This window comes from Falco punctatus (genome assembly GCF_963210335.1).
Source record: "Falco punctatus genome assembly, chromosome: 3".
In the NCBI taxonomy this organism is placed as follows: Eukaryota; Metazoa; Chordata; class Aves; order Falconiformes; family Falconidae; genus Falco; species Falco punctatus.
Window position 1 is genome coordinate 28,000,339 of NC_137582.1, and position 17,778 is coordinate 28,018,116.

General features: G+C 37.2%; 1 protein-coding gene across 14 annotated transcripts in view; it reads left to right on the forward strand.

The window, feature by feature from the left end:
* UBR5 (ubiquitin protein ligase E3 component n-recognin 5) overlaps positions 1-17,778 on the forward strand; it is an 88,683-nt gene that overhangs the window by 69,590 nt on the left and 1,315 nt on the right. For 8 of the 14 annotated variants that reach the window (XM_080377953.1, XM_080377959.1, XM_080377966.1 and 5 more), the window contains 22 exons: positions 70-201; positions 1,085-1,346; positions 1,701-1,965; positions 4,153-4,364; positions 4,785-5,015; positions 6,851-6,924; positions 7,516-7,688; positions 7,767-7,901; positions 8,456-8,676; positions 9,273-9,393; positions 9,503-9,610; positions 9,869-10,112; positions 10,667-10,778; positions 11,317-11,461; positions 11,751-11,881; positions 12,144-12,204; positions 12,521-12,696; positions 13,102-13,186; positions 14,496-14,651; positions 15,043-15,156; positions 16,537-16,681; positions 17,248-17,333. In XM_080377953.1, the coding sequence (XP_080234079.1) occupies positions 70-201; positions 1,085-1,346; positions 1,701-1,965; positions 4,153-4,364; positions 4,785-5,015; positions 6,851-6,924; positions 7,516-7,688; positions 7,767-7,901; positions 8,456-8,676; positions 9,273-9,393; positions 9,503-9,610; positions 9,869-10,112; positions 10,667-10,778; positions 11,317-11,461; positions 11,751-11,881; positions 12,144-12,204; positions 12,521-12,696; positions 13,102-13,186; positions 14,496-14,651; positions 15,043-15,156; positions 16,537-16,681; positions 17,248-17,333 (3,389 nt within the window). The remainder of the gene's footprint in view (positions 1-69; positions 202-1,084; positions 1,347-1,700; positions 1,966-4,152; positions 4,365-4,784; positions 5,016-6,850; positions 6,925-7,515; positions 7,689-7,766; positions 7,902-8,455; positions 8,677-9,272; positions 9,394-9,502; positions 9,611-9,868; positions 10,113-10,666; positions 10,779-11,316; positions 11,462-11,750; positions 11,882-12,143; positions 12,205-12,520; positions 12,697-13,101; positions 13,187-14,495; positions 14,652-15,042; positions 15,157-16,536; positions 16,682-17,247; positions 17,334-17,778) is intronic. The other 6 variants (XM_080377964.1, XM_080377957.1, XM_080377958.1 and 3 more) reach the window with 4 other exon arrangements.

A 17,778-nucleotide genomic window follows, 5' to 3' on the forward strand; every position in this document is an offset into this window, starting at 1 on the left:
TACATGAGTCACTACAGTCATTCTATTTTTCTTTCTAAACATGAGGTGTTTTGTATATTGGTTTTATAGGCAGTGATATGGAGTTGGATTTGCTAGCTGCTGCTGAAACAGAAAGCGACAGTGAGAGTAACCACAGTAATCAGGACAATGCTAGTGGGCGCAGAAGTGTTGTCACTGCAGCTACTGCTGGGTCAGAAGCAGGTACACCACATCATCTTGTGTTTAATCTAGCTGTTTAAATTTAGATATTAGGATTAAGTTGTACTTGAAAAAGAAATGTGTTAGTGATTATATATGGCTTTAACAGCGGCAGAAGTGGTTTTGGATCTGGACTGCATCCAGCACTCCAGAAATATATTGGAGAAATTAGTTACTTCACAACTAGATTGGACAGAGTGACAATTACCTAGTTATGACATTTTTAACAAGTACCTTTCCCTTGTAATCTTATTTTCACTTTCTTTGTTTTATATTCTCTTCACCCAGCTTTTTCCCCTCCCACCTCTGCCTTCCACACGTTTCCTGTTTTTCCTTTGCTTTTAATTCGCCTGTAGTTATAAGGTCTGGTGCAGACTTTTTGGACAAGGAAGTGCGCTGAGATGTGGCCTGTCTTTTTGGCTCTTATGGAGCTTCCGTATGTGTTAGCCAGAGATTGGGAAGTGAAATGAAATGAAATGTTTTCATTCATTTTTTTAGTGTAGAAGTTAAATATGGTTTAAAACAAAATACAAAATCTGGCCAATCATTTTAAGGCTTTTTGAAAGTAACTGCTCTACTGTCCAGTTTGGAAGCATAATTTTTAGAATTTATTGCCTGGGGGCAGAATCAGTGAAGAATTTTAAAATAAATTTATTTCTTTGTTTATCTTCTGAAATTTAAGTAATCTTACTGCCTTTTCATGATACCTATGGAAAATTAGCAGTATCTTATAAGGACAACTGAATATTTTTGGTAGGGGTCCTTGAACCTTTTTAGTGCATGTGGTTTCTTCTCATGGAAGAAGTTCACAATGCTGATGTGAGACATGGGAACGTGCATAGACATGCAGTCGTCAGTTACTTGTATTGCTTATTTTCCTCAACAGGAGCTAGCAGTGTTCCAGCATTTTTTTCTGAAGATGATTCTCAGTCAAATGATTCCAGTGACTCTGATAGCAGCAGCAGTCAGAGTGATGACATAGAGCAGGAGACCTTCATGCTTGATGAGCCTCTGGAACGAACCACCAATAGCTCACATGCCAATGGTGCTGCCCAGGCTCCCCGTTCCATGCAATGGGCTGTACGTAATACCCAAAACCAGAGGACTACTAGCACTGCTCCTTCTAGTACATCAGCCCCAGCAGGCAAGTCTGAGTAAACTACACGCATGAATGTCAGTTAACTCTGCTTTTGTTCCTTCCTCTGTTTTTATTTGTTCTCATAAGGATGAAGTCTTATCTGTTTGTCTTAGAAGGACAGTGCTGACCTATCTTGACTGTTCCAGTTCTGGTTTTGAATTTAAAAAAAGGAAGGATCTGTTGTAGTTCTTAAGAAGACATGAGTATGCTTACTGTAGGTAGTAATTTGTTGCTAGTTACAGTTGTGATGTCCGTAATATTTACAAGCTTATTTCTGGAAATGTTCATATTGGTCAATACAGAAAATATATAGCAAAGGTTAAATACATTCATTAACGTCATACTTTCTTTCATGTTTAGCAAGTTCAGCGGGCTTGATTTACATTGATCCATCAAACCTACGTCGGAGCGGTACCATCAGTACAAGTGCTGCAGCAGCTGCTGCGGCACTTGAAGCCAGCAATGCAAGCAGCTATTTAACATCTGCAAGCAGTTTGGCAAGAGCATACAGTATTGTGATACGGCAGATATCTGATCTGATGGGCCTAATTCCGAAGTACAATCATTTAGTATACTCCCAGATCCCAGCTGCAGTGAAACTGACTTACCAAGATGCAGTTAACTTGCAGGTAAGAACATCCAAATCTCTGTGGAGAAAGATAATTTCAATAAAATCGGTTTCTTTAAGTGAAATCATAGAATTCTTGAGGTTGAAAGTGACCTTTGAAGATTATCTAGTCCATGTTCCCTGCAAGGGTCATCAGGAGGCTGCTCAGGACTGTGTCTACTGAGGTTTTGAGTATCCTCAAGGATACTCCACAACTGCTCTGGGAAACCTGTTAATTGTTTGAATACTCTCATAGTAAAAAAGTTTTTTCTTGAATTTAAATGGACTTTCCAAGTATTTCAATTTGTGCCTGTTGCCTCTTGTGCATGTACTGGGTATCACTGAGAAGAGTCTGGTTCTATATACTTTATACCTTTTTATCAGGTATTTGTACACACTGTTAAGATCCTCCTGAGTTTTTCTTGAGTCCAGACTGTCCCAGCTCTCTCAGGCTCTCCTCATATGAGAGATAGTAATAGGCTGATGTAGCTATAGTTATTAATTCCATTAAATTGTTCATATTTCATATATATGTATTATTTCAAAAAAGGAATTTCTGTTGATTTTTTTTTCATCCAAGTTTGATTGGTGTCTAATGAGTAGTTGAGTCAGGATTGACTGGTTTGGAGATACTAGTGATCTCTACTAGAAATCTTTTGCTCTATTCTTTCTGACATGAGCTGTTGAGTCTATAAAAGAAGAAAATCATTAAGGGCCAAATAATTAAATGAGATAAAAGACTTGTACAGGTAAATGTACTGTTCACTGTCCCTTCTTTCAAGGACGTGATCATCCTTTCCCTCTTATGTGTGTATTTTTGGATACAGTGCTCTTGACTGTTGGGTTTTGAAAGTATATGTAAAATGCATTTTTAGAGGAAAATATGTGAAAGGGAAGACTGGTATCTGGCATGTATAGAAAGAAGTTTCAGAGATTTAACAACACAGGAGGAACTTCAGTGTGTTCAGAAAGTATGTATCAACTTGCATGTATGTGGGCACAGTATATAGAGTGAAATGGTCTGTACTGTATTTTGTACAAAAATCAACCGTCAGAATAATACCACTGCTTTGGGGAGCTCAAGAAATCAAGTGATGCTGTTTTCTGTTAGTACTGCGTCCTGGGATGTGAAAAATGGATGGCAATGTATTTATTTGTAATTGAGCTACAAAGTATTTGTATGACTGTATTTTCGCAGTGTAGTGGAAGAAAATGGCTTCTGATTTGGGAGAGGAACATTACAAAGAATATTATGGGATTGAACGCTGGGGGAAATATGCAGGGAAAGAAATAAGAGAACGTAGTTTTATTATGAAGGAGGCTGAAATTAAGTTCTGTTCAGGAGATACTTAGTGGGAAAATACTCTCTTTGCTGAGTAGAGAAGTTTTGCAAAGCTCACCTTTTTGCCAGGTGAGTGCACAGGAGAGCTGTCCAGCTGAGGCAGCAAGAGATTTGTATTGGTATGCGAAAGCTTGGCAGTAGAGATCTTGTTTGGATAAAGAAATGGGGTTGAGACAGCATTTTGTTAGTTTAGTGGGTACAAGAATATTTGAAGTGTGAGGGATGTTTTTGAAGACCCGAATGTAAATGAATGAAGAAAACAGACGGATGTTGGATAAAAAAAACCCACAACAACAGATCAGCGGAGTTAGCACATGGCAAGAAAAGCAGGCTCCAGAGCCAGCATTGGGAACAGGTGAAGAGAAGACTGGACCAGAAGGAGATGTTTGTATGCAGGCATAGTTCTCTGTGCAGGTCTTACCTTTGTCACCTTCACTGAGTAAGTTGCAAGGGGTGAAGAATGGTGAAAGATCTGGCTGATGAATGCCACAGCAGGTTGAGGGCTGTTAAAACTACTAGAAAGTCAAGAGTTGGACCAAAAACTCCAAGATGTGCACACCTGGGAGGTGTGGGGTGGTCATAAGGTGAGGAGTGGAAGAGGTGCCCAAAAGGGAGAGAGGGATGGTAAGAATGCTTTACAGATGCCAAGGTATTAAGTGGTGAGAGCTGCATACCCCTACAGTAAATCAGCAGTGTCAGTAGAGCTTTCGGAAACTGACTGTTGGTCATTCTTGAATGTGGTTTTACAGGCTCTTTGTAGGGAAGCAGGTGTAACTGTAAAATCCGTGGTGGAGGCTTATGTTGAGGTTGCATTCTTATCGTCTAGTTCTACTGATTGCAAAACTCATTAAATCTTGTTTTCTATAGAATTATGTAGAGGAAAAGCTTATTCCTACTTGGAATTGGATGGTTAGTATCATGGACTCTACAGAAGCACAACTGCGTTATGGTTCTGCGTTAGCATCTGCTGGTGATCCTGGACATCCAAATCATCCTCTCCATGCTTCTCAGAACTCAGCCAGAAGGGAAAGGATGACAGCCCGTGAGGAAGCTAGCTTAAGAACCCTTGAAGGAAGAAGGTATGAAAATCATTTGATTGCTACATGCAATATGAATTACCAGTTTTACAGTCACCTCTTCTCCTTCGTTGACATTTTAGGAATCTAATTTTATAATGCAGCAGTGTAGTTACTGGTTTGGTTTAAGTTGGCTTTATGTGTTGCTGCTGCTGTTTGGTTTATTCTGATGTACTAGATTCATCCTTGAGCATTAAGTCTCTATAATATACTGCACCTGAGCTACTTACAGGAAAGCATAAAACTGATTGTTACTGTTACCATCACACTGGTGTTTTTTCTGGGTGGTGATGGTTTTTTGGTGTTTTTGTTGTTTGTTTGGGTCTTTTTTATTTTTACATCCATGTTTCAAACACAGAGACTAATGTGTAAAGGATGCATTCTGCTGTGGTGCCTAATCTCTCTACTCAATCCTTTCACTAGACGTGCCACTTTACTCAGTGCCCGTCAGGGAATGATGTCAGCACGTGGTGATTTCCTGAACTACGCACTGTCGCTGATGCGTTCTCACAATGATGAGCACTCAGATGTCCTTCCTGTTCTAGATGTCTGTTCACTAAAGCACGTAGCATATGTTTTTCAAGCCCTTATTTATTGGATTAAAGCAATGAATCAACAGACAACATTGGATACTCCTCAGCTGGAACGCAAAAGGTATTGAGGCTGACTCATAGAAATAAAAACTTTGCAGAAGTGGTGTATGCCCTTTTGTTTGTCATTGGCATTGTTACTCAGAAACTCATATAAATATATGCATGTATCTGTATATCTGTGTAGTAAGATTCATATTATAAAAATAATACAGATAATGGTATATAATGTATGTATGTTTGATTGATAAGCCTGTTGCGGTTCAAATCATTTCATGCTGATTGCTGTAAAAGGTTTTCTTACCACTGAAAGTTAAGTTTGATTTTTAACTCCATGGCAGTGCCTCTAAAAGATGTACTCAGGACAATTTCTCAGTTGAAAAATGCAGTCTGCTCCTCACGTTTAACATGATAACCACTTGTTTAGAATTCTGTGGGATCTTCCTTAGAATGACATGGGAGAAAATGTCAGGGTGGTATGATGGGCTTAATAGTTCTATTCTCCATTTGGTTGTGGGTATTTGAGACTTACCTGATGATTTAAAGCACATTAGGGAAATCAATACCTGAAAATGTCCCTAAATTGAAAATCCCTGCTACTTATAGTATAGCATTTTACAAGATGTATTTATTACTTTTTAAAATGTTCTAAGAGTTTTTTTTTTAGAAATGTTCTTTGGTTTGAAATGGCCATTGATGATCGTAGAAATATCCACATTTGGTAGTCTACACCATCTGTTCCCATTTCTTACTAAGTTTTGAGGTAATGTGCCTGAACAGGCCTAGTCAACAGTTAAATGAATGTAAATCTTTGCCCCTTCCTGCTCCTAATTTTCAATGTTGCAGGTTGAGCTCAACTTTTTTACATCCTTTTCTCTACAAATGTAGTAACTGTAAAATACAAGGTATTGATATTTTAGATATATGCTGGACTGCTGCTCTAGTTTGAATGTTATGTTCAATATATCTTGGTGTAATGTAAGGCTTGTTATGACCTCGAAATGTATACCAGAGGATGTTGTCGTCAACAGTAGTTTTCTCACAAGTAGGGATGATTTAGTACAATAACTGATGGAGCTTTTGTGCCAGCTGACTTGAGTAGTTATTGCTGTGACTTTAAGCCTCTTCCAGGCAGTAACATACTTCTGGAATCTGTCGTTCATATTCACATACTGATCACATCTGAATTCACATACTGAAATCTGTCAAATGACTCTTCATCAAAGAATTGCAAAATTCCCATTAAATGCTTATAAACCTAGAAGGCCTAGACCTTTTCCATTAAACATGAGTGGTTCAAATTCAAACAGTCACTGACTTCTGTTAAATGGTAGCCTGTATGAAATGAAATTTTACCAGTCTTCATTTAGTTTCAGAACATGCACAAACAGCTAGAAAAGAATACTAGTCAAAGTTCTCGATCCTTTTTATAATACAGTGAGGTCTGCAAGCTACATATTAAGAAAATAATTTACCTTCTGATGTGTGATCAGTGACATAATTTTTATAGGACTAAGCATATTCTACACCAGTAAATTCTAGAATAGCATTCATTTACGTGTTTCTTCCACTAATGCAGGGTTCCTCAGGTTTTTATATTGACAGTCTTTAAAAACAAGCATACCCATCACTGTCTGAAGCTGTGGCTTTTTAGATCAAACTTGGTAGATGGCCAAATGGCTGTAAGGGTAACTGTGAGTAATGTAGTGAGTGAGTATGTAGAGTACTCCTCTACAGTACTTATATTTTAGAGTGAATGAGTTCTATGTATAGCTCTCAAGTACATTTACTGATTATACTCTTGCTTTTATCAATTGCTACAGTTGTAAATGCTTTGCCTAATGTTTTCTTCAAAAGGATTGACTCTTTTTTTTATTACGCCTCTCTTCCCCCCCAAAGAACTCGAGAACTTTTGGAACTGGGTCTTGACAATGAAGATTCAGAACATGAAAATGATGATGACACCAATCAAAGTTAGTACACAGAAACACTTTATAGTATTCCAAAATACGACACTTTCTTACTGTTTTTTCCCCTTCAGCTAGCTGAGACTTTGAATAAATTTTGCTACTTGTATATGTTGCATTAAAATTGGGGTTTAGTAAGATTTTCTTAGCATTGTTAATTTACCAAATGTCTTCTGCCATTGCCTGTTCTCATTTTGGGGCTCTTTTTGTGTCACCTTTCTCTCTAAACTGTAGCATTTGTGCCTTTACTTACTGTTCAACACAATGACAGTATTTAAAATTTTAATTGGAATTAAACTGTTTTTTTTTTTATTGGTTAAACTGCTCCTGAAAATGGTAGAATGTATATTCTATGCTAAGTACATATAGTGTAGGATTGCATGTTCAGTAAAGTTAGTTACAGTAAAAAGAATAAAAGCGATGACTAAGAACTCAATAAAAAGATGAGATTTGTGGAAGTACCCTGTAGAAGTATTACATTTGCAGAGATACTCCTCCAGTCAGATGGCTAAGAGGGAAGCATATTAATTTTCGGTATTTTAAATCCTTTGCTTTTATAACTGTGAAAATTGAATCGAAATATTTTCTGATATTTAGGTGCTACACTCAACGACAAAGACGATGACTCCCTACCAGCAGAGACTGGCCAAAACCATCCATTTTTCAGACGGTCAGACTCTATGACGTTCCTTGGCTGCATTCCACCCAATCCTTTTGAGGTTCCTCTGGCAGAGGCCATCCCCCTGGCAGACCAGCCCCATCTATTACAGGTGACATCAGAGATGGTGTTCTGGAAGAAAATTGCAGTTTGCTTTTTTGTTTCTAACTGAAGTATATTATTTACCCAGAATGCTTTTGTTAATTTTCAGCCAAATGCTCGCAAAGAAGATCTGTTTGGCCGACCAAGTCAGGGTCTGTATTCATCTTCTGCCAACAGCGGGAAATGCTTAATGGAAGTTACAGTGGATAGAAACTGCCTTGAGGTAGGTTTAAAGGTTTTATTATTTTAAATTATAGGGTAACTTAAGCTAGTACCTTCATTCTTTAAAAAGGTACTCTGATGTTTTCACAGAGAATTTTGAGTAGCTTTCAGTATAACAACTTAAAAGCCTAGTAAGTGAAAACTTGGGACTTTTTAATGAAAAATATACTTAAGTTTTTTTAAACATAGGATCTTTTATGATTACTGGTTATAGCAGATTTCAGGGAATATTTTTAAAGGCTGCAGTACAATCCCCAGTTAATTTTGAAATGCCAATTATGTAATTGTGATAAAAAGAATTAAATCTCCTTGTAGCCCAGTAGATTTGACTTGCCTACCAACTAAGCATTAAATGTCAAGCATATGAAATGCAAACATAAAGTGGGAAAATGTTTTTTCATAGTTGTTGAAATGATTGAAGTTACTGTGTTTAACAGGTCAATTACAGTGCTCACTTTTGTGTGGTTTAAAAATTACATATATTTATATAATCTCCTGAAAAAGCCTTCTGGACTGCTTTGAAAGTGCATTTAAATTTTACTTCTCCTTGTTTAGGTTCTTCCAACTAAAATGTCTTACGCAGCCAACTTAAAAAATGTTATGAGCATGCAAAATCGGCAGAAGAAGGAAGGGGAGGAACAAAACGTGCCTACGGAAGAATCTGAGAGTTCAAAGCCAGGGCCTTCAGCTCATGATCTTGCAGCACAACTGAAAAGCAGCTTGTTGGCAGAAATAGGATTGACAGAAAGTGAAGGGCCACCTCTCACATCTTTCAGGTAGTTTGAGTTAAAAATGACCCTATGAAGTATTACTGAGTTGATAAAAGGATACTTGGGACTCTGAAAAAGTCTTCTGAAATTAAAATGGGTAGCTTACTTCAGTTTGAATTTTTGGTTTGTGTTTTGATAGTTTCTAAAATGAACAGTTGAATGCACAGCAAGTCCTGATGTCTTGCTACAGACCTACTATGATGTCCTGGGTAGCTAAGTTTAAAAATTGGAAGTGACAGCTTGCCATCTGTGTCAGGTGATGCTGACCATGCTTTATGCGGTTAGGGATTTAACTGCCCTCACTTTGAATTACGGCTTTTTTAAAAAAAAATTAAGGTCTTAATTGAAGTGAGATCAATAACAGTGAATTCCACGTGGTAGTGAATTACATGCTTTGAGAGTAGTTTCTCCTCAGAAGCAAGACTTGCTTCAGCTGAAACTAAGCAGCTTTGTGTGCTTTTGTCCACAAACTTACTATACTGTTTTGTTTATCAGAAATAAAGAACTTACTTGAAGGCACAGGGTAAGAAAAAACAGAAGTACACAAGATGTGTCTGAAATCTAACAATTTTGCTTGTCTGTCATTTTTTCCCTTCTGTCAGGCCACAGTGTAGCTTCATGGGCATGGTTATATCTCATGACATGTTACTGGGACGTTGGCGCCTTTCTTTAGAGTTGTTTGGTAGAGTATTCATGGAAGATGTTGGGGCAGAGCCTGGATCGGTATGTATTTCCCAGTGTAAGGACAATTCCTCTTACAACTAAATTGTGAACCTCCCTCATTATTCTGATTTTGGGTTTTTTTGTGTTTTGTTTTTGTTTTTTTTTTAAGATCTTGACTGAATTAGGTGGCTTTGAAGTAAAGGAATCAAAATTCCGCAGGGAGATGGAAAAACTAAGAAACCAGCAATCCAGGGATTTAACGTTGGAGGTAAAAAATGTTAGTTTGTCTTCTGAATTTGTTTTCATTAATAGTTGAGTTATCACACGTTGCGGTAACTTGGTAGAAGTTGTATTTCAGAGTCTGCAAGCAGATGTCTTAAACCTTGCTTTGTGAACTGTGTTGCAGTTATTTTGTAGTTTTTCACAGTCTTATTGGTATTTTCTGAGTCTATGTGGAAGTGTCCATAAACTTCTCATGAAGCTGAAAGTCTCTGTATGATGATTGGTAAAGAAAACTTTTTGGTGTTTTCACTAGGTGGACCGAGACAGAGATCTTCTGATTCAGCAGACCATGAGGCAGCTCAACAATCATTTTGGTCGCAGGTGTGCTACCACTCCGATGGCTGTACACAGAGTAAAAGTTACTTTTAAGGATGAGCCAGGAGAAGGCAGCGGTGTAGCACGGAGCTTTTATACTGCTATTGCACAGGCTTTCCTGTCAAATGAGAAACTGCCAAATCTAGATTGTATTCAGAATGCCAACAAGGGTACCCATACAAGTAAGTGACACACAGCAGTTAATCGACGTTCATAAAAGCTTGGGATGCTTTTTTACATTGAAATACTTGGTATTGTCTCAGAGATTTCTTGTTAGCTCAGCACGAGAGCAGCGAAAATGGTGCATGTTACTTCTCTGAGGCAAGGAAATAGCAGAAACGCGAAGCTCTTGTTTTTTGCGAAATGGGTATGCTGTAGATGCTCTTAGCTTTTTTGAGCATCTTTCTCTAGTAGGTAATAATTGTCATGATTTTAACTAGCAAGAGCTTACACATTTTAATACGACTGTTCCATCTGGCTTCTCACAAATACATTTTAATGGTTTTGAAAGTATATATAAGCTCTTGAGGTATTATGGCATTTATAAGTTGGTACAAACACTTCAGGTTCCTTTCTTACGTTTGGGCGAGCGCCAAGTCACTACTTTTAAGTGGAGTGGTTCTGTCTCATCAATGCCTTTCAAGCTATCTTCCAAAACTGTCTTCCTTGCACTGAAACTTAGGTAGGAGAGAGAAATAGAAAGATGTTTAAGCTTATGAGGTTTTTCCTCCTTCAGGTCTGATGCAGAGATTGCGAAATAGGGGAGAGAGAGATCGGGAAAGGGAGCGAGAGAGAGAAATGCGGAGAAGTAGTGGCTTACGAGCTGGTTCTCGGAGAGATAGGGATAGGTAAGTGATGTATTTTTAATTTGTGGAGATACTTCATCAAATAGAATAATTGCCTTGGTTATCTTCAGGAAAGGTATTTTTACTTCCTCAAATTAAAGGTGTCTGTCTTTTTCACTTTCAGGAGAAATTTACAGGGTAATTTCTTGAAATTCAAAATATATTTTAATTCTGTAAAGAATAATTATGCTTACTTTAGCATTGATAGATTATGTCTCAACCATATGCCATCAATCTCTCCTCCTAAAAGAATAATAAAAACTTGTGTACTGGAATAAAATTGTGAGGTATTTTAGAAACAACGTTGCCCTTGGTGGCATGTCTTTGGCTACTGCTGTATCCAAAATACTAGTAGTATTAAAATCTCTGGATCATTTTGATTCTCTGTTTCTAAATCATTCTCTCCAAGCAGCTATGAGCAACACTACTATTCCAGCATAAAAGCTAATGCTATTCTGAATCTGTGTGCAAATTATACTGTTCCGGGAGATATTTGCATATTTCCTCTGAAATGAGTACACACTGCTTTAATTTTCTTAAGGGACTTTAGAAGACAGCTTTCCATTGACACACGGCCTTTTAGACCGGCATCAGAAGGAAATCCTAGCGATGACCCTGACCCTCTTCCAGCACACAGACAAGCCCTTGGAGAAAGGCTCTACCCTCGAGTGCAAGCAATGCAACCAGTAAGACTTATTTATGTTATACACTTAATGATACGCTGTTCTTGTAATCTTTTAACAATTAACTTCCTTGTCCATTATTGTTTTACATAACTGAAAATATTTGAAGATGTATGTCTGGTTTTATATTCTTCGGCATTTTCTTAAGATTTTATTTGCGTGATTTGTCATTTAGTTTAGGAGGTATCTTGTAATGCATTCTGTATTTGAAATACTAAAACTTTCATAAAACTGTATTTGAAAATGAGAGAACTGGAGGAGAATAGTAAGACATACCGTTCTTTATCCCCAGGCATTTGCAAGTAAAATCACAGGAATGTTGTTGGAATTGTCCCCTGCTCAGCTGCTTCTGTTACTAGCTAGTGAAGATTCCCTTAGAGCAAGAGTTGATGAAGCAATGGAACTCATTATTGCACATGGCAGGTAAACTATCAAGGATTCAGATAAGAAATGAAAACTTATTTTTGTGGCCAAAGCACTTGCAATGTGCTACATCTAACTCTGATACATGCAACTTATTCCTTGCTTTATTCTAGATATTTTTCTTTGGGTAAGAGACTTGTTGATTTTGGTTTAATTTAATCTTTCTAGTTTCAGAATATGACAGCTCCTTATTGTGAAATTAAATCTGTCCTTTTTTTCTTTTTTTTTTCTCTTTTTTTTTTCCACCCCCCCCCTTGTCAAGGGAGAATGGTGCTGACAGTATATTGGATCTTGGATTGCTAGACTCTTCAGATAAAGTGCAGGTAACGAACTGTTGCACAAATCAAATTTACTTAAGATCCAGCTGTATTGGTTAATTTTAAAAGCCTAAGCAACTGGAGCCTTCCTTTATCATGCAAGACAAAGTTCCATTTAATTATCTTGTGAAGCTACCTTTTTTTTCTTTTGAAATGATTAAGCAGTAATTACTCAAAAGTTTAAGATGTTCCCATTATGCAATATCATGGACATTCTTAACCAATGGAACCTGAATCTTTGGGTCTATCAGCAAATAGCTTGTTGATATGTGTTAGCTACTAGAAGTAAGTTTGTTAATTGCTGTTCTTGCTTTCAAAACAGGAAAATAGAAAGCGACATGGTTCCAGCCGCAGTGTAGTAGATATGGAATTAGATGATACAGATGATGGGGATGATAATGCACCACTCTTCTACCAACCTGGAAAACGAGGGTTTTATACACCAAGACCTGGTAAAAACACAGAAGCAAGGCTGAATTGTTTCAGGAACATTGGCAGGTATGCTGCTGTTAACTTTCTAGTCTGAAAAAATGTTAAAGACAAATATACAAAATACCAGGGAGAGTACCAATGATCCAAACTTCAAAAACTTCCCTTACTACTTTTCTGATCAGTATTTCTCACCTGGAGCTAAATAGTGGGGGATTTGCACATGTCAACTGGAGATTTATTTTCCCCTTACATTTTTATTTTTATCATTTTTTCACAATCTGGAAGTTCTATACTGCAGGAAGTATTTTTTAAAATTCTGTATGTCCATGTTTTTCTTTTGGGGATTTATAGGACTGCAAAACTAGCTGCAGCTTGATGCTTAGAATATTTTGACTTTTTAAATGAGTTTGCTGAAGGATCTCCAATGTAATTTCTGTCATACCAAAACAAACCCCGAACATTTATTTTCAGAATCCTAGGATTGTGCTTGTTGCAGAATGAACTGTGTCCCATCACATTAAATAGACACGTAATCAAAGTTCTGCTTGGCAGAAAGGTAAGTTGAACACAGAAATTTTAATCTCCTTCAATTACATGAAATCTTATCTTTAAAAACTGCTGTTTTTCCCCCAAGGTGCATGTACTGACTAGCAGAGTTGGTATTAGAATTGTAAGGATGCCTTTACATTGAATTTGAGAAGTATTCATTTTTTCACTACCTAGAATTTGAGCTGAGTATATGCACTAAAAGTCAAGTATTTGACTAAGATGGAATGGTTTGTAATAGATTAGCTTTTGACTCTTCAGAACAGCTTGTTGTCTCCTCTTTTTGTCTTCCTGAAGACTCAAAGACATAGTGTTGGATAGTACTAGGCCATAGCATCTCAGCTTACCAAACAGCATTTTCCTGGATACCTGAGAGAACTCACTGAATTGAACTGTAATTAAATTATTTTCTTAGGTATAATTTAATTCAGGTTGATGATCATCTACTTTAGCAAAAATATTTCCCCGCCCCAGTAAACATTAATTATGTACTGCGCATTTCACGCATTTGTCAGTGGCATTGTAAAGTTCTGTCTGATGCAGCAAGCTTAAACCAAATTTCCTTAAAAACAAAGTTGATCACATAATCAGTTATCCAACGTACATAGGATATTTAATGAAAAAGGGTTAACGGCAGAAAGATAGGCCTCCAGATATCCCCTGATGTCTTCTAAGAGAGATTCCTTTCTAGTTCTTTTCTTCAGATTTTTCTTCTTGAATAAGTATTCTTTCCAGTTAAATGTTGGATACATCAAAGAATATTAGGTTTAGTTCAGTTAGTAGATTTCTCTCCAGGCTGATAAAGAACAAAGTATCAAGGAACTGTAGAAAGCAGCAAGTAAACATCGGTATTTGAATTGTTGGAAACTGGTGTGCGGCTATCGGGGCATCAGGCATTTAAATGGACTTAGTGGAGGGGAACATTTTGGAGCACTAATGCAAATTGTTTCCAACTTCAGCCAGCCTCCATCAAATCTCTGATCCAGGTGATGTGTGGAAGAATTTATCTAAAGAAAACCACTATACATTTTCTTTATAACCTCTGTGCCCTTAATAGCAGGAAAGGCTTTACAGGTCCATCTTTAAATTCTGCTAATGCGCTTCGGTTGGGTATTTTAAAGTACCTTCAAAAGCAGGCTTTTGTCAAACAGGAGTTGGACTGCCTGCATTTCCAGGTGTTTGTATGCTTTGTTACATGGGTTATGCACTGCTGCATGCCAGCGCATAGGTTAGGCAAGGATCGTGTAATTTTTAATGTATTCTTAAACAACTGGTATGTTTCCAACATCTAGTTTCAAACATTTATCTTTTTTTAATAGGTGAACTGGCATGACTTTGCTTTTTTTGATCCGGTTATGTATGAAAGCCTTCGGCAACTTATCCTCGCTTCCCAGAGTACAGATGCCGATGCAGTGTTCGCAGCAATGGACTTGGCCTTTGCAATAGACTTGTGTAAGGAGGAGGGTGGAGGGCAGGTAAGCACAGCTACACCTGTGGCTCTGTACTTTCAGAATTCAACAGTTTATGTACGTTGTAGTGCACGCATCTCCTGTCATCTGAGAAGAGCGTGGATTATGACGTTTTACCCTTCCTAGATTCAAATACAGTGTTTTCCTTAGACGTTGAAGTGTGGGTTTTTTTTCTTGAAGGTGATGTCAGTCCTACCATAACTTCTGGGTAGCGTAGTCAGTCCTAGGGAGTCTTTAAAGTTAACCTGTAGTAGTAAGTTTTGCTTGGTTTTAGAGGTATGTTAAGCAATAAATGACTGTGCAGCATACTGTGGCTGTTGTAAAAATCTCATTTTCTTTTTTCCTTCCCTTCCCTCCCCCCTCAACCCCTTAAATTGTCCTTGTTACTTTGCTGTAGGTTGAACTTATTTCCAACGGTGTAAATATACCCGTCACTCCTCAGAATGTATATGAGTATGTCCGGAAATATGCAGAACACCGAATGTTGGTAGTAGCAGAACAGCCTCTACATGTAAGTCTTTTGGTGGAGAGTTTGTAAAAAAAAAACAAAACAAAAAACAAACAAACCAAAAACAAAAGCATAAAAAATCTGTAAGATTTCAGTCAGTTAATTCTTTTCCTCATTATGGCATTGCTAATGAGATTTGTTCTGAAATCTTGACAGCTAGATTAATATATTGCATTTTTCTAAAGTGTTTAATTGTGTAGCTGTTAGTGCAGTACTGTGAAGATGAATACTTCGAGCAATTTCTCTTTTTTTTTTATAGAATGAAAGATCATTTCTTCTAAACTTGAGCTCACTGGTTAAACATGTATGTTAATTTCTTGCTCAAGTGGTACATATGCTCTTGGGAATTTTTGCTTTGTGTTTAGCAGCTACTTCATTCTAATAATTTGTTATAGGTTTGTTTAGCCTTCTAAATAAAGACTGAAAAGAAATTTCAAATTATTTACATAAATCACCTTGGACTTCTGGCTTCTCTCCTTGTTTCAAAAGGAAAAATCAGTTACGAAACATGCAGTGGTGGTGTTGTTTTACTAGCCTGGCAAGAAACCTAACAATTGACTATAAAAATACATTTTTTAAAATGTGATTTTTGAAGCACTTTTTTATTTTAAAAGTTATGGAATAATATATTTTTGTAAACAGTTAATGAAGGTCCAGTACTTGGAACCACTTACACTCTGTCATATGATACTACATTCAAATTTGGTCATTTCTGCTGACTTGTTTCCTGCTGCACTTCTGAGATAGCTAGCGGACTGTGCAGTTTAGGTCCAACGGTCCCACAGAAACGTGTTCCTGGAATTCAGTGATTTGATCTCAGTGTCTGCCTACATTAATAGTTTGTCTCTTTTTTACTTTAAGAGTTGAAAACCATGACATTTGTAATTAATGTTGGCATTTACTAAAACAAATGTATTCATATATGTCCATTTGAATATGGCATTTCCAAGCTTTTCAGGATAATAATTATTTGTATAAAGGGTGTGTGTGTGTATAACATTTTTAAAGCAGAGTTGGCATGTGAGTGTCTGAGGAAGAAAAGTAAAAGTAATATGCAAGATGTGTTTTTCATAATTCAGTGTAACTCAGCAAAATACCTGATCTTTTTAGCATTAGAGAATTAATTTGCTTCTGCTCCTGGTGCAATACTAGTTCAAACTGAAACTGCTTTCTTTTGCAATAGTAGGTAGGGTTTAACAGATTGGTGCATTTTTTTGGGAGAATTTGCATCTCCGGTGGTAAAACTTTGAAAGAAAAGAACAGCTAGGAGAATAATGAATTTTGAGTTAATAGGGGATTTCACATGGAACTTTTCAGTAATGCATTTAAAATCAGTCTGGAAGTGATGTGGCTATAATGTGAATCTTGTGGTTTTAACTTAAGGCAATGAGGAAAGGTCTCCTGGATGTACTTCCAAAGAATTCATTAGAAGATTTGACAGCAGAAGATTTCAGACTTTTGGTGAATGGCTGTGGTGAAGTAAATGTGCAGATGCTAATCAGCTTTACCTCTTTCAATGATGAGTCAGGTATGAAATAACTTATTCATAAACAGAGTTGCAGGGATAGTTTAACACTGTTTGTTGTGTATGGAGTAGTTACCACCATTAAACTTAAACTACCTCTTAAAATTTGGCTGAAAGTCCTAATAAAACTAGTACTATGTTTTTTACATACTTCTAAAAATATTTGCCTTCAGTTTGGTGGGGGGAGCACATTTTCCAACTTCACTGTTACTTGATGTTAAATGAAAGGATGGTATTGTTAACAGCATATCTTTTCTTCTGAAGGTTCTGACCTAAATTTAGAACTATACATGTGATGGATGCAGTCTAATATTTCTTTAAATATTTTTAAACTATATTTAGCTGCTGTTAGGATTTTTGGGACAGAGGGGGTGGGAGTTGTACTGAGGTATGTCAGAGTTGGCCTTTACATTCAAAAATATGTGTATTAGTTTTGAAATTACTTGTCTCTCCAATATCAGGAGTTTATGAATGAGATTGTAGCAGAGATCCAACTTGCAGTACATCTAAACCAGATCTCTCTCTTCCAGTGTACCAGTGAAATGATGTATCTTTTTCATTTCACACAGGAGAAAATGCTGAGAAGCTTTTGCAGTTCAAGCGTTGGTTTTGGTCCATAGTTGAGAAGATGAGTATGACAGAAAGACAAGATCTAGTAAGTTGTCCATTCCCAGTGGAAATGTGCAGAAGAACTGAAATAACTTTGGCATCATTACTGGTTTTAACTGTATCTATCTGTAGAGACTTTTGTTTGCGAAGAGTTATGGTAGCAGAGCAGGGTAGTAGGGTTTGATTAGGTTTCTAGTTCTGGAAACGTCACACGTGAATCCTAGACCTTCTTGCAATGGAAAGTAAGCATGCTGTGTCATTACCTGTATTCACAGGTTTCTTATGGAAGCACCGTTACAGCCTCTGCACAGTTATTCTTCAGCTGAGTAACTGGTCACCTGTGGTGTGGGCTAGTAGGGATCTGAGGTTTAGTTTTCCTCCTGGATCACCTACTCTCTCTGACTTCTTTGTATCCTGAGGCCAACACCTGTGTCCTCTTTGTAAGGTGTCAGTAGTGATACTATCTCCTCCTCAAAGGCCTTTACGAATAG